The sequence below is a fragment of the Acanthopagrus latus genome, chromosome 1 (genome assembly GCF_904848185.1).
Source record: "Acanthopagrus latus isolate v.2019 chromosome 1, fAcaLat1.1, whole genome shotgun sequence".
Classification (NCBI taxonomy): Eukaryota; Metazoa; Chordata; class Actinopteri; order Spariformes; family Sparidae; genus Acanthopagrus; species Acanthopagrus latus.
Window position 1 is genome coordinate 1,535,301 of NC_051039.1, and position 16,584 is coordinate 1,551,884.

At 41.8% G+C, this 16,584-nt stretch overlaps 3 protein-coding genes across 3 annotated transcripts; all 3 read left to right on the plus strand.

The window, feature by feature from the left end:
- Positions 1 to 978: 978 nt before the first annotated feature.
- On the plus strand, positions 979 to 3,737 carry LOC119023873 (E3 ubiquitin-protein ligase TRIM39-like). Its single transcript, XM_037106121.1, has 2 exons — positions 979 to 1,032; positions 1,452 to 3,737. The coding sequence occupies exon 2, from the start codon at positions 1,461 to 1,463 to the stop codon at positions 3,096 to 3,098; it is 1,638 nt and encodes a 545-aa protein (XP_036962016.1). The 5' UTR covers positions 979 to 1,032; positions 1,452 to 1,460; the 3' UTR covers positions 3,099 to 3,737.
- A 400-nt stretch (positions 3,738 to 4,137) lies between these two features.
- LOC119021185 (E3 ubiquitin-protein ligase TRIM21-like) lies at positions 4,138 to 8,127 on the plus strand. Its single transcript, XM_037101299.1, has 2 exons — positions 4,138 to 4,691; positions 5,730 to 8,127. The coding sequence occupies exon 2, from the start codon at positions 5,732 to 5,734 to the stop codon at positions 7,373 to 7,375; it is 1,644 nt and encodes a 547-aa protein (XP_036957194.1). The 5' UTR covers positions 4,138 to 4,691; positions 5,730 to 5,731; the 3' UTR covers positions 7,376 to 8,127.
- Positions 8,128 to 9,351: 1,224 nt separating this feature from the next.
- Positions 9,352 to 16,229, plus strand: rab1aa (RAB1A, member RAS oncogene family a). Its single transcript, XM_037071086.1, has 6 exons — positions 9,352 to 9,533; positions 12,195 to 12,267; positions 12,407 to 12,502; positions 12,595 to 12,690; positions 13,366 to 13,497; positions 14,400 to 16,229. The coding sequence occupies exons 1-6, from the start codon at positions 9,520 to 9,522 to the stop codon at positions 14,595 to 14,597; spliced, it is 609 nt and encodes a 202-aa protein (XP_036926981.1). The 5' UTR covers positions 9,352 to 9,519; the 3' UTR covers positions 14,598 to 16,229.
- The last annotated feature ends 355 nt before the right edge of the window (positions 16,230 to 16,584 follow it).

Consider the following 16,584-nt stretch of genomic DNA (forward strand, 5'->3'; position numbering starts at 1 on the left):
TGTTTAAAACTGGTGCTTAATCGATGGAAATCCACTGATCACAGTGACTCGTCCTGCTGGGAGTCAGACGCCGTCAGTGAAGTATCAGATGATGGCGGGCGGCGTCCTCAGGCTGTGTTAGAGGCAGCACACCGCTGTGCAGACGGTCCTGATGCATTTTTACTGAAGATTCCAGAGATTTTAAAAGTAGAACTAGTTCACCTCTGCAACACAAACACACAGGGAACTATTAACTTCACCTGGTTAACGATTAGAGGCATGCACAGACCAACTCATGTTCTCGCAACACGTCATCCTGTCCTCATTATAAAGGTGCTCACAACACATCTGCATACAGCTGCTGATCACACACCGAAGTCCGAACACTGAAAGATGAAGGAGAGCAAGAGACTCTGCATTAGTCTGAGGCATCAGTAGAGTAGTGTGATGAGCTCAAAGCTGATAATCTGAAATAATATCCAGTTTCTTTCACAGGATTATTCAGCTTCAGGTGTGTTTGGGACACAGAAACTAAAAGTTTGTCAGTGTAGATGTTACCTCTTTCTGTACACAACTGGTTGCTCACATCTTGTCAGTAGACAACTTTCCAAAAATGACCATATGACCGTCATGTGAGGATGCACATGGTCTGTTGGAGATCAGTGGACGGAGGCAGTATGTTGACAGAGCTACACAATGACAGTCATAATGACAGGGAGGCAACAAAGCATCGGAAACAAAGCTGCAATAAGACAAGGACAAACAATGAAAAGGGAGGAGGGCTCTTGTTGTCCCTGGTGTTGGTCTCTCAGGCAGCCGTATGCACAACCCACAAAACTTTACCAACCATATCCTGTCTGCTGCTGTTGTGTTGATGGTTTGGTGCCAGCATCAGTATGCAGCCATACAGGAAAATCTGCCTGCGAAAGATTAAATGTGTCACATCACAAGAAAAGAGAGGAGAGGCTGAACTTCCTCAAATGAAAGTAAAAGAAAAGTGTAAAGTTCTGCAAGTTTCTCTCTACAATAAAGAAGTGTCTCTGAGAAACACCGGTGAGTACAGCTGATGATATTTACTGTTACATCTAAAAGTAAAAAGAAAAACCGTCTGACACACTTGTGGACTTCCTATATAGTTTTATGTATCCTTTACTTTGGTTATGTATGACATACAATAATAATAATTAGCCATAATTGGTTTCAAAAGTAAAGGAATCCCTCAAGTGTCTCTGTTTGAGCCTTTGCGGTGAATTCTAAAACACAAGAACAGGAAATCTGTCTCATCTTTTCCTCTTAAATATTCAGCTTGACTGAACTCATGTTAGCAGGTGGCCGGTTGTTTTCTCCCGGTGGCTCTTCAGATTTTCTGACAAAATGCAGCTAATGTTCACATGTTGTTCTAAAGGTTCAAGAAAAAAAGACTTTAAAACTAAATACAAATACAATTTTTTTTACACTTTGACTGTTCTCAGTGGTGGGACATGGCTTCATCAGGCTGTCTGCTGTCTGAAGATCAGTTTCTGTGCTCCATCTGTCTGGATGTGTTCACTGATCCTGTCACCACATCATGTGGACACAACTTCTGCAAAACCTGCCTCATTAAAAACTGGAGTATTAATTACAGGTGTCGATGTCCCATGTGTAAAGAGGTTTTTACCACAAAGCCTGACTTGAAGGTCAACACTTTGCTCTCTGAGATGGTTTCTCAGTTCAGACAGTCAGCTCAACAGAAAGCCAGCAGCAGCAGCTCAGAGCAACAAGTGTCCAAACCAGGAGAAGTTCCCTGTGACGTCTGCACTGGAACCAGACTGAAGGCCCTGAAGTCCTGCCTGGTGTGTCTGGCCTCCTACTGTCAGACTCACCTGGAGCCTCACCTGACAGCTTCAGGTCTGAAAAGACATCAGCTGATCGACCCTGTGGAGAACCTGGAGGACAGGATGTGTCTGAAGCACAATAAACTTCTGGAACTGTTCTGTAGGACCGACCAGACATGTGTCTGTGTCCTCTGTCCTGTTTTAGACCACAAGATGCACGAGTTTGTTTCTCTGAAAGAGGAATATGAAGATAAGAAGGCAGAACTGAAGAAGACAGAGGCTGAAATTCAGCAGATGATCAAGAAGAAACGATTGAAGATTCAGGAGATCAAACAGTCAGTCGAGCTCAATAAAGCAGATTCAGACAGAGAGATAGCAGAAGGTGTTCAGGTCTTCACTTCTCTGAAGGTAACTGTTGAGAGAAGCCAGGCCGAGCTCATCAGAACAATAGAAGAGAACCAGAAGAAGACAGAGAAACAGGCTGAAGACTTCATCAAAGAGCTGGAACAAGAAATCTCTGAGCTGATGAAGAGAAGGACTGAGGTGGAGCAGCTCTCACAGTCTGAAGACCACCTCCATCTTCTCCAAAACGTTCCATCTCTGAGCCCTGCTCCACCCACCAAGGACTGGACAGGAGTCAGAGTCCGTCCATCACATGAAGGAACTGTGGTGAGAGCTGTGGCTCAGCTGGAGGAAACACTCAGTAAACAGAAGAAGAAGCTGCTTGAAGCTGAGCTGAAGAGGGTCCAGCAGTATGCAGTGGATGTGACTCTTGATCCTGATACAGCAAACTCCTACCTTATCCTGTCTGATGATGGGAAACAAGTGAGTTATGGTGATGAGAAGAAGAATCTTCCTTACAAACCAGAGAGGTTTTCACTCAGTCTCTGTGTCTTAGGAAAGCAGAGTTTCTCTTCAGGCAGATTTTACTTTGAGGTTCAGGTTACAGAAAAGACTGAGTGGCATCTAGGAGTGGCCAGAGAGTCGATCAACAGGAAGGGGGCAATCACACGGAGTCCTCAGAATGGTTTTTGGACAATACATTTGAGAAATGGAAATGAGTTCTATGCTGCTGCTGGCCCTGATGTCAGTCTGTCTCTGGTCTCTCGGCCTCAGAAGGTGGGGGTGTTTGTGCATTATGAGGAGGGTCTGGTCTCCTTTTATGACGTATCTGCAGCTCTGATCTTCTCCTTTACTGGCTGCTGCTTCACTGAGAAACTCCTCCCATACTTCTGTCCTGGTCTGAATGAATGTGGTGAAAACTCTGCACCTCTGATCATCTCACCGTTCATCACAGTAGACTAATCATCTGTAGACCTCAGTCTGACTGAAGTCCACCAACAAACTGAAAAAACTGAACAAATCAAGTTTGCTTCAACAAGCGTATTGGACCATCAAATAGCTGGTAAACCCACATCAGGAGCTTAATGAGTGAGGAGCTGAGGCTGAGCAGCTCTCATGTTTTAAAGACCTCCTGCACTAAAGATTTATTATCTTGCAAACCGCTGCATGTCCTACTAATGGGATCACTGTTATAAATATTCAAGGGTAAATATGTTGATTTCCAAAACTATTTTTACGTTTAGGAACTCAACAGTTGTACAGTTCTAAAAATAAATTGTCTGTATCTTTTACTGGCCATTAAGCAGCTCGTTAGTCCATCATCTCTCTGAATGTTTCAGCTCTGGTCTCTTTAACGTTACTTCTATATGTCTAATGTTCACTTTGTTCTGATTGTTTTGTTCCAAATCCATAATCTGTCTCTTATACTCATCAGTGTTTGTGTGATTAAACCTAACTAGAACTTATTCACACTGTTATCACATTGTAAATAGAGAGAAGAAGTCACGTCCCCTCCGGTTTCCCTGTTTGAATCGTGTTGTAAATCAATACTATGATGTTTGTCAGTTTGAAATATAATCATGAGTTACCATGAGTTTGTTTGGAATCTATTGTCTATTGCATTATGATGCACAGTATTTGAATTCTCTGCCTGTATTTTGTCATTCAAACAAACACAACAGAAGACATAAGCAGGGAGGCATCATGGGAGTATTTGTCTTCAGTGTCAAACAACAACCACTGCTGATGAAAATACGTGTGACTTAGACAGAACATTTCAACAATGTCAGTCTTTTGTTCGGTCCCTGAAAATGAAACTAACCTTGGACCAAAAATGAGTCCCTAATCATCCTGTCCAGACCTCAGGGAGGCAACAAACGACCAGCAACAGATCTGCAGTGAGACGAGTAACAATGAAATGGGAACTTTTTTTTTTCTCCTGAAATTACGTCTGAGTCAGCCTCTCCAGATCCAACCCACAACAAGCTCAGATCCTGTCAGAGCCACTTGTTTTTAGGGTGTGTCTGATGTCCTACAGGAGACAGGATTAATAAGCAGCCTGACAGGAAAATCTGCATTAAACATGGTTCACTAGCAAGGACCACACCGTCAACGAGATACTTTAAGGATTTATTAGTGACAAAGGAAAACGAAGTGTCGAAGATCTTGGTTCTTTTAAGTTCTTCGAGTGCGTTGTGGGGATTCTTGTAGAGAATCTGCCACCGCTCCCAGGCAGCGACGGACCCCTCATGGACCTACGAAGGAGAGGAGAGAAAAAGAAACAGGAAGAGAGAAATGGGGTGGGAGGGAGGGGCGCAGAATACGAGAGCGAAGCAGAGGAGAGGGTCAGGTGGTTATTTAGAGAAATGCGGAAGTCGGTGCTGTTGAGGTGTGGTCCTGCTCCTGAAACTTCGCCAATTAAGCTTCAATACAAAATTCACAGCAGAGAGAGGAACAGCTGAAATAAAATCCAAAGTGAAAGTTTGTCAGAGTGACGATGGATCTGAAGTCGAGATGAGTCTCTCCACAGTCTAGCATCGTTTCGTACAAACACCGGTGAGTACGCCTGATAATATTTACTGTTCCATCTAAAAGTGAATAAAAAATATCCTAAACATCTTTCCTGTGCTGTTTCATTTGGTTGTGTCTGAAACACACAACATTATTAGACATGACTAGTTTAGAAAAATAACTTGTGTTGCATGTGACCTCCTTCGAACAGCTGACAGAAGCTTCAGACGTGCTCACACTTCCCCTTTGTCAGCGACCAGCGATCACAACAAAGTCTGCTGAGCCCAGACAGGAAACTCTTGAGACTTAAATGATTTATTGATTGCGGTTATCCTTCAGGATTTCTCACTCAAAACCTTTAATACCATAAGTCGTTCGGATGCATTAGTATTTACCTTCATGAACACTGGACTTACCTTTTCTCAGATGGCAGCACCTTCACTGTGTCTCTGTCTTTATTACAACCACTGGAGTCACAAAGTCAAAATGGAGACTTTTTATTTACCAGTGCCACCTGCTGTTGTCAGCGCATATTAAGATTTGAAAAGGTTGTTTGCAGTCACATGATGCTGATGATGCCTGAAATGCAGCAGGAGGGCAGAAGTGAAAAGCAGAATGGATGTGATGGAGGATAGTTACTGTTGTTCACTTACAAGGAAAAAATAACTTTATTATTGCAAAGTAAGGAAACAGGTGGCCATGAAGTGACTGAACCTTGTATCACTATGGCTGTATCCTTCGAAGGACACAATGCACAAAGGCCAATTTGGTTTAAAGGTATCATAAATCTTTTCCAACCCTCCATCAAGGAGCCTATAAAAGAGTGATAGTCTTTAGGTTCCCTGCTCTCCATCTGCACGCTGTGACGAAGCAACAGTCCTTAAATTCAAGAGGACTCTCCTTTTTCCACACGTTGTCAGCAGGTTGCTGTTTGTTCTCTACTCCACAGTCAGTTACTGCTCACAGCTGAGCTGCTGTAGGTTCCTGCTGTTCTAATTCTGTAAGATTAAAGATTAAAATGTTCCTCAAAACTTGTTTGATGTTTTTTTAATGCTGTCACATTTGTTGTTTCTCGCTGTGTAGACATGGCTGCTGCAAACTTCCTTCCATCTGAAGATCGGTTTCTGTGCTCCATCTGTCTGGATGTGTTCACTGATCCTGTCACCACATCATGTGGACACAACTTCTGCAAAACCTGCATCACTGAACACTGGAATCATAACGACCAGTACCTGTGTCCCATGTGTAAAGAGGTTTTTGACACAAGACCTGAACTGCACAAAAACACTTTGCTCTCTGAGATGGCTGCTCAGTTCAGACAGTCAGCTCAACAGAAAGCCAGCAGCAGCAGCTCAGAGCAACAAGTGTCCAAACCAGGAGAAGTTCCCTGTGACGTCTGCACTGGAACCAGACTGAAGGCCCTGAAGTCCTGCCTGGTGTGTCTGGTCTCCTACTGTCAGACTCACCTGGAGCCTCACCTGACAGCTTCAGGTCTGAAAAGACATCAGCTGATCGACCCTGTGGAGAACCTGGAGGACAGGATGTGTCTGAAGCACAATAAACTTCTGGAGCTGTTCTGTAGGACCGACCAGATGTGTGTCTGCATGCTCTGCACTGTTTCAGACCACAAGACACATGATGTTGTTCCTCTGAAAGAGGAATATGAAGAAAAGAAGGCAGAACTGGAGAAGACAGAGGCTGAAGGTCAGCAGATGATCCAAGAGAGACAGCTCAGGATTCAGAAGATCAAACGGTCGGTCAAATTCAGCAATGTAAAAGCAGAAGGTGAGATAGCAGAAGGTGTTCGACTCTCCACAGCTCTGATGGAGTCTGTTCAGATCGGCATGAACAACTTCATAGAGACGATTGAAGAGCAGCAGAGGTTGATAAAGAGACAAGCTGAAGACTTGATCCAAGAGCTGGAACAAGAAATCTCTGAGCTGAAGAAGAGAAACACTGAGGTGGAGCAGCTCTCACAGTCTGAAGACCTCCTCCATCTTCTCCAACGTTTCCCATCGCTGAATGCTGCTCCACCCACCAAGGACTGGACAGGAGTCAGATTCCATCCTTCCTCACATGAAGGGACTGTGATGAGAGCTGTGGCTCAGCTGGAGGAGAAGCTTAATGCAGAGATGAAGAGGGTGTTTGACGCTGAGATGAAGAGGGTCCAACGATACGCCATGAATGTGACTCTTGATCCTGATACAGCACATCCTGAACTCCTCCTGTCTGATGATCGGAAACAAGTGAGTCATGGTGATGAGAAGAAGAATCTTCCTTACAAACCAGAGAGATTTTCACTCAGTCTCTGTGTTTTAGGAAAGCAGAGTTTCTCTTCAGGCAGGTTTTACTTTGAGGTTCAGGTTACAGGAAAGACTGAGTGGGATTTAGGAGTGGTCAGAGAGTCAATCAACAGGAAGGGACTGATCACACTCACACCTGACGAAGGTTACTGGACGATATGTTTGAGAAACGGACATGAGTACAAAGCTCTTGCTGACCCTCCAGTCGGTCTCTCTCTGGCCTCTCGGCCTCAGAAGGTGGGGGTGTTTGTGGATCATGAGGAGGGTCTGGTCTCCTTTTATGACGTAGATGCTGCAGCTCTTATGTTTCGCTTCACCGACTGCTGCTTCACTGAGAAACTCTATCTCTTCTTTGGTCCTGGTCCCAGTGACGGTGGTAAAAACTCCACCCCTCTGATCATCACTGCTATCGGTCGCAAAACTTAGATCAGTTATTGAAATTAGCACGAAAGCGCTCAGTGCTAACAGCAGAACAGATTAATGATCAGTGGATAATGTTTGTTGTCTTCTGACTCTGATTGATTTGGTTTTTGCCTTTTTGTTATCATACCACATGTGACTGTACATGCTGATTGTTTAGCCTCTCCACCTCTGTGACACACATCACATCTCTGACAGTCAGTTGAAAAGTTTATAAAGTTTATAAAACGATGGACATTTTGAACCCTCAAGTTGTGTCCGGAGGTGTGACTCCTACAGGTGTAGCTCAATATACAGCAAGTTTCCTACGACTTTAATATGTGTACAAAACATTATGAAACACGTTTCCACAGAAACAAGAATGAATTGTTCACATTACGCTTGATGATCTATGCAAACAGCACTCTCTTATCTGATCACTGTGAAATATGTTTGATTTTAACGCAAATGCATGTGAGGAATGTTTCTCACATTAATCATTGCCTACTTTTTTTTAAAAATAGCTTTTAGACAAAAATAAGCAAATAAATCTGTGTTTTGGATGTACTTGAGTTTTTGTATCTAATATCCAACCCAAATTGTGTTTTATATGATCTTTTTTTCTATTACCAGGGTATGAAGTGATTTTGTAATATCTATAGTTTCACTCATAATGATGAAACAACAGAGAATGACCAGCTGCTCCACAGTGATCTGGTTACTGCAGTTTGATTATGTTGCCCTGATTATGATTGTGTGTCAATAAACAATATTTTATGTACAGGACTTATGTTTGCACATTTATCCAACAATACTGCAAACTATAAAATATTGTTCATTAGTTTGGAAAGGCCTATCACAGAAGATAGATCAGAGCTGCTCTTTTTGTATATTTAATTCATCTTTGGGGCACAAAACTATTTCAAATGTAAACGGTATGATTGTGAAAGAATGGAATAGTCTTTAGTTTCAGTCCTATAGTACAAAATGGTTCAGAATGTGTTCCAGCTCCACCGCCTGCAGTGGTCACATCATGCTTTTACACACGAGTCATAATAATCTGGTGAGATGACAGAGATTAACAGTTGCAGGGGACTTTTCTTCTACAGAGAGGACTTTCACTTTCAATTCTTCAAGTAGCCTTGGTGGCATTTTATAAAACATAAGATCTACAGAATATAAGATAAGATAAAATCAGATAAAGATCAGATCATCACCATCAGATAGTCTTTATCAGTCCCTTAGAGGGGAAGTTCAGCTGTTACAACAGTTTATGAGTCACAGGCCGAGTTATAGATAAAAATGTAAAACAGAACAAGCAAGACAAACATAGAATAGTACAAAGATAAAGTAAATATTGATAATAATATTAATAAAAATAACAATAAAACCATATACACTATTTGCCTTTTACTCACAGATATGACCCAGGAGGACAATCGCACATGATAACTGCAACTACAGTTACAATACACGTGGTGTGTAGCAATGTACTTTAGAAAAGTATATGAAAATAAATAAGAATATAATAAGATAATACTATATACATTTACTTTGATTATTTTTTTTTCAAACAAACAAAATTCACATACCTCTGTGCTGTGTTTATTTATTTATTTAAAACACAGTCTTGTGGATGATATAAAATAAATAAGGGGGTATATAATACTATATATATTCATTATCACTATCTTTGTCAATGCAGGACTTTCATTTTTACAACAAATACCTCTGTGCTGTGTTTATTTATTTATTTATCTAAAACATACACAATCTCGTGGAGGATAAACAATAAATAAAGGGGGGTTATATGAAAAAAACATAAACAAATATATAAGTATGAAGTTAATATCTTATTCAGAAGGCACAAAAACATTTAAATAAAGTGGAGTAAAGTCAGCAGCGATCCGTTATAAGGATCCTCTGTGCTGTGAACGCCCATTGCCGAAAGACTCCATTACCCATGATTCCCAGCCTCTGGTATTTCCGGGTAGGTAATGCTGACAGCCATATTTGATTCGATTATGCTGCTCTGGCTGCGACAAACAGTTTAGCCAGCTCTCCTCAGAAAAACGGTGTTCTACCTTCACTACGAGGTCGCCTCCGAGGTTCATCTGCGACGGAATCCAGCTGCATTCTCAGTAACAACAGTTTATAACCTGTAGTCAACCATGAATCCCGAATAGTAAGTGTGGATTTTGATGACGTTTGTGACAGGTCCGGTTGAGCTGTCAGCTTAGCCAGGGGAAGCTAAGCTAACGTTAGCTAGCCGGGCGGACCGGTAACGTTAGGCTGTGTACAAAATGAACGTCAGCTGCTTTGTCTTCTGTGCTAAGTTAGCGAGCGGAGGGCTGGGGCAGGCTGTACGCACTATCTAATGACAGCGCTGACGTTTATCACAAAACACATGTTCGTTAACGTTTTCCGCTCAATATAACACCGATTGTACCGACTAATCCTCCGTGTTTCGTCTACAAACCGTGTTAGCTCACTTACAGGAACTTAGATGGAAGTAGCTTCAGGAGCTAGTATGCTAACAGAAAAGCTACGTAGCGTTACTTGACACTGTTGAGGATTTTGTTGTTGAGCTAGTTGCTCAGCCTGACAAACAGTGACGGGGAAATAGTTCAGGACTGATTTCCTGTCGGTAAACACGAAGTCTAATGAACATATCGTCACTGATCTGGAGTCGGTGCGACGGAGAATTTAGGATCATTTATCCAACGCAAACAGGAAGTTGCTACATTTGCTGCTGATGTGGAGTCAGTTAGGTAATGTCAGGCTCTGTGTTGCTCCGCGACAGGGCTTAAACTAATAAGTATGTATGTATCACGGATCCATCTGTGGATCGATCTTATTAACGGATTAGTTGTGTACTCAATAAAATGTCCGGAGAGTTGTGAATAATGACAAATGTTCGGGGAGACGTCGTCAAACTGCGTGTTTTTGAGCGATCAGCAGTTTATAATCCTTCTAAATACTCATTTAAAACCAAGACAAGCGAGATGTGTTCTGGAGCTGAACATGATCATGTTCGGTGTTTGTGCCTTTTGTAAATATCCAAAATGTTGAATAATGTTCAGCAGTTTACTGGTTTCAATCAGTCAAACTTTATTTAAACAGCAACGTTCAAACAAACCAACAAGCTTTACAAGTGACTGAGGAAACAACAACAACAGGTTCAGAGACGAATAGACACCAGCTGCACCAACATGAATAGTTAAATAAAATAATAACACGATTAAAACAAGCACTATAAATAATGATAGTGATAAAATATCCATGTAAAGTTTGAGTATAAATTGTAATAAAAGAACAACAGTCAAATATAAATACAATTCTGTATAAAGTATAGTAAAAAGAATAAAGGGCAGTGATTAAAAACTAAATATATTAAAATAAGTATGAACATTAAAACTATAAAAAATTATAAGACTCTACTTAAAAGTGGGACTGAATATATTATATTTAAAAAGTATGAATATTTCCAGCTCCTCGAGGTACAAAAGGTTTGTCATACATTAGCTTATTTACTTTACTGAGTTCTACCATATTTGTTGTACAGATTTCAAGTTATACATCTCAAGTTTATATTAAGTTTCAGGTCTGTGATAATAGTAAAGTGTTAAACCAGAAAGACAATCTTTAAATGTGCGGTCTGTTAAAGGGTCACTGTAGATGATGATGGTGATAATAGTAATAATTGTGGTATATACAGTAAAACCATGAAACTGATATTATCAGTGAAAACCTCTCACTGTGTCAGCTCTGATCAGGCTTCTGAAACTGCTGGTAATAATAATAATAATCTTCTGACTGTTTTAATCAACTGACTAAATGTTTCCTTGGTTATTATTCTGCTGTTTAGCTCTGTGTTGTTGAGTTGTTCAGCTCTTGCTTGTAGGGTTGTACCTGACAAGTATTATACTGACAATGATGATGATCGTATTAGTCATCAAGTTATTCTATTCAGTGTTGAGATGAATGGAAATGATTTATGAGACATTTGAACAGTTGGAGAAATTAGTAAAACAAGTTCTCATGTTTGTTGTGAGCTGCCTTCTTCTGTTTTACATTATTAAAGTAGAACTTTATTTTTTTGGAATGGAACGGTGATGTGACAACAGCTCTGAGAGACATGATGATCACACATGACACACAAAACTGTCACAACCAAACAAAGCACAGCAGGCGTAGTAATGATAAGAAGATAATGTCACAGGAAGAATTAATATTGATGCCAATAAAACAGAGTCTGTAATAAAACGAAAATGAAAAAACGGCAGAATTAGATTGATTGAAAGACAAAAAATGATTCTGTGAATGAAAAGAAAACACACACGTGGACAGAAGAAGACATTTGAAGACATCACTTTGAGCTCTGGGAAAATGAGAGCCTTTTTCACTTTATATCATAAAGAATAATTTCCTAAAACTCAAAATGACATCTTCAAATGTTTAGTTTTGTCCAACCAACAGTCGAAAACCCAGCGAGTCTTCATTTACTGTCACAGATGATGAAGAAAAGCAGCAAATCGTCACATTCAGGACGCTGCAGCCGGGACGTGTTTGATAGGTTTGCTTGAAAAAAAATGACTGAAATGATTAATCGATTATGAAAATAGTTTCAGTTTAATTGTTTTGTTCAGGTGACTCATCAGTTAACTGACTGATGGTTTCAGCTCGGTGTCAGTCTTTGTGTCCTGGGAATATTTTTATGATAATTTTTAATGATTGTTTTGATGTTCAGTCGACTAAATGATTGACCGATAAAGCTGATGTGTGTAATGTTTGGAGATTTGGTGCCCTGCAGGTGTTTTAAGAATAATTCTGTGTTTCTTCACAGTGACTATTTATTCAAACTGCTCCTGATCGGTGATTCTGGTGTCGGAAAGTCTTGTCTCCTCCTCCGGTTTGCAGTAAGTGTCTGTTTTTCTCAGCTATGATTACGTAACAGGTCCTCCATGTTTTTCTCCCTGTCAGCACGGTGATGGTTGATAATACTGCAGGTTTCATATTTACCATCCAGACTCACCTGTGTGTGTGTGTTGGTTTTAGGATGACACGTACACAGAGAGCTACATTAGCACCATCGGTGTGGACTTCAAGATCAGGACCATCGAGCTGGACGGAAAGACCATAAAGCTTCAGATTGTAAGGAGCGCGAGGCTGTAAACAGATAAGTGCTGATAAACTTTGGATTGTTTTGCTTCAGGCGGGACTGACGCTCTGCTTTGTCTCCTCAGTGGGACACGGCCGGTCAGGAGAGGTTCCGCACCATCACATCCAGTTACTACAGAGGAGCGCACGGCATCATAGTCGTTTATGACGTGACAGACCAGGTGAGTGCAGCTCGGTTGGTGTTAATGTTGGGATCACAGGAATGATGATGTAATATGTTTAATCAGATACGATTATAGTGTTTGTGAACAAAAAAGATAAAAACAGGAGAAGTTCACCTCTGATAAGAATACAACGCTGCCAACAGTCACGAACAAGAAGAGGAGAGTGAACAGGAAGCAGAAAACACACTAAATGATTCCTGACGCAGTGAACATACACACATTGTTTTATATGATTCTCCCTGATGCTGACGTGAGCGCAGAAACTTCAAAAAATATTCAGTTAGACGTTCCACAGTCCTGCTAATCGCATGAATCAAACTGAAGTAAACAATAATATGAGAAAATGTATTTAATAAGAAATGGCAGTAACTTAATTTCAAACTGACTCACATTTGGGGAAACCCACTAAATTAGAAACATCGTCTCTCAAATATTTCTTAAAGTGTTTTTGAGTAGCATCGTAATCTTTTTATCAAAGTCTGCCATGTTTCAGAACATCAAGGCCGCTGGTTCGGTTCAGTCCAGTACAGATCGGTGTGTCTGCATGTTCAAAGATAAAAGTGTCATTTCTTTCTCCATCAGATGTCGCAGATTCTGGATGTCATTGAGATAACCGTCTGACTGAATTGTTTCTTTTGTCAATGTCCTCGTCTCTCTGCTTCCCGTCCTCAGGAGTCCTTCAACAACGTCAAACAGTGGCTGCAGGAGATCGACCGCTACGCCAGCGAGAACGTCAACAAGCTGCTAGTAGGCAACAAGTGCGACCTCACAACGAAGAAGGTTGTGGATTACACCACAGCGAAGGTAAGACGACATCCCAGTCCAGAGACACTGTGTCACAGGAATATTGGATCTTTGTGTGTGCCGTCCTGCAGCAGTTTGACCGATTGTCTGAAGCTAACAGGATAATGAAGTGAAGCATTAGCTGACTGAGCAGCAGAGTATCTCGGTTGTCTTCCTGTCAGAGCCTCGAACCTCTGATGAGCTCAGTAGTTACTGTGAGATACCAGCGTGGAAAGTATACCAGCAGCAGGCTGTGGAGCTGCGTCACATCAGGGAATTCAAAGCGCTTTATATTTATATCAACAAGTATTGAATTGTTAGTCTCAGGCAGTCACATGCAAACTATTTCAGACCATTTCCACCTACACATGCACAACATGAGTGAAATGTGGCACCTCTACCGCGACCTGATGAACCAGATTTATAAATGGTGCCACCAGATGCAAAACAGATGTGTACTGCTCCACCTGCCAAGTCTGCAGCAACCCAAATGTGTTAGAACCAGTTCACTCACCAAGTGTGGCTGAAAATCTGCGTCGGTGAATAAAATAAATCAGGTCAGCTGCTATCGGCCGGTGGTCGAAATAGGCCGATGTCACTGTTACACGTGAGGCCCGGTCCACGTGTAGAAGGTCCACGTGTAGAAGGTCCTCGTGTAGAAGGTCCACGTGTAGAAGGTCCACGTGTAGAAGGTCCTCGTGTAGAAGGTCCTCGTGTAGAAGGTCCTCGTGTAGAAGGTCCTCGTGTAGAAGTTGGCTCCAGAATATTTAACCCTGGAGTTCGACTGAAGGTCAATCCAGCGAGGTCCGTTTAGCAGCAGGTCTGGAGCTTTCATCCTCATCACAAGTCTTCCTCCGCAGATGAAGACCTCTCAGTTGTTGTGGTTTTTCATTGAACTACTCCTCCTCCTCCTCTTCTTCTAGGAATTTGCCGACAACCTGGGGATCCCCTTCCTGGAGACCAGCGCCAAGAGTGCCACCAACGTGGAGCAAGCCTTCATGACCATGGCGGCCGAGATCAAGAAGAGGATGGGCCCCGGGGCCACGGCCGGCGCCTCCGAGAAGTCCAACATCAAGATCCAGAGCAAGCCAGTGAACACCTCGTCCGGAGGCTGCTGCTGAGACCCGACAACTGCCACGACCTGAATCCACCCCGAGCCCACGACCAGTCTCAATGTTACCATGATCCACAGGGAAAGAACCAGAGAGAGAAAAAGAGAGAGAGAGAGAGAGAGGGAGAGACACGAAGACTTTGAGTGGACCGGTTTGTAATTGTGTGTGCAGCTACAACACCAGATTTCCACCACACCATTTCAAAGTCAGCAGTAGGACGGTAAGCCCATCCAAACCCACAGAACACACGGGCGGTTCTTTTTCTTTACTTTACCAAAACACAGTCATACTGGAAACAAAACCACATGTAAACAATTTTTAACAGTGTGTGAAGTTAACCAATGAGAGAGAACACATGTATACAGCTTTTCTTTCTTTTCTTGTTTCTTTGTTTGCCCTCCTTTTGTTAAATGAGTCACTTTTCTAAAACTGAAAAAAAAGAAAAGAAAAAACAGAAAAAAAACACAAGGTTGTCTTTATTCAGCTGTGGAGAACAGCATGACTTTGGCCCCCAATCTCCTCCAACATATGATTAGTAAGCACTTCGAATGAAGCACATGCTTAAACCAGCATCATGCATGTTCGACCTGATCACACGCCTCCCTCGGCTGCGTGCGATCACAAGCGAGTGGCTCAAACATCAGCCAGGAAACGCTCCGATAACGCCACCTCGCAGAGTCGCCCCTGACAAACCACGTGCCTTTGTGGCAGGAGATTTACATGACATTTATGCCTTCGGTGCTCCTGTGTTGTCGGTATATTCCCCCTCATATGCCCGCAGTCGTGACTTCTCAAAGAATCCACTTTGTATGATAGCAGTTAACATTCCTGTATATATCTATATTCGGCTCTGTGTGCTCTGCTGGTGTCCACGATACAATAAGCATGTGCTGCATTGGGAGACGTGACGTCAGCCGTGTGTCTTTCTCTGCTAATGTTTCTCAACCAACAGCACAACCGCAACAGGAGAAATGAAAACCACCATCCCAGCTCGAGAATAATCTATAAACTGTATATATTTATACATAAATGTAAGAAGTGATTTGCAAAAATTGTGTAGAGAAGCAAGTGAAGCGAATGACATGATAAGTAGCTGGAATTAGTAATCTCGGCACGTGATTTGTGGCTGCGGACATGACATTTTTGTGGCACAATGTCGACTATTAAAACAATGAAGGAGATCTTTGATAACCGCTCGTCCTCACGGTGTGTTTTATTTCCCATCTGCACGCTTTTCTTCACCCTTGTTGTTGGGCCTCAGTGGCAGCTTTGTTTGAGCCGGTTCCTTCAGCGGCCATAAGCTGAGAGGAATGATGATCTCTGGCCCACATTTCTCCGGCTGCACTGAAGGCTTCTGTTCGACTACAGCAGCTTGTTACACTGAGTGTGAAAGTCCTGACAGCAAAGAAACACCATGAAGTCACAGTGCAGGAGAACAGAGAGAGTTTTCTACTGTTCAGGTTCTGTGGTTTCAGACAAGAGCAGTGACAGGAAATACAAGTACGAGGGCTGAGTAGTTGGTCTTCAAATATCACAATATTTATCGATCATCAGGGCCGATAGTCAGCATTTATCTGACTCATCAGTGTCAATGATATTTCTGTCAGATTGTTGATTAAAATAAACATATTTAAAACACAATGCCCCGCCCACAACACTGTCTGATTGGTCACAATTAACAGCCTTTAAACACTGAATCGCCTCAAAATGTAGTAAATGTAATAAATATAAAGTAGCAGATAAAGGATATACACGAGTCAGGTTCCTGTCAACTGTACTGATGAGCTGAACAGCACTTGAGTAAAGTTTGATTTTATTTCATCACTGGTTGTTTATAATTGACTTTTCATTTTTACTTCTAAGACTTTTGATATGGGACAATGAAAAGATTTCTGATCAATAATCATCAGGTTGGTAAAGAAGGTATTATAACAAGGAGAAGAGTCGAAGAAACAGAGAAGATTTATTTTTCTATTACTTCCAAAATCTAACAACA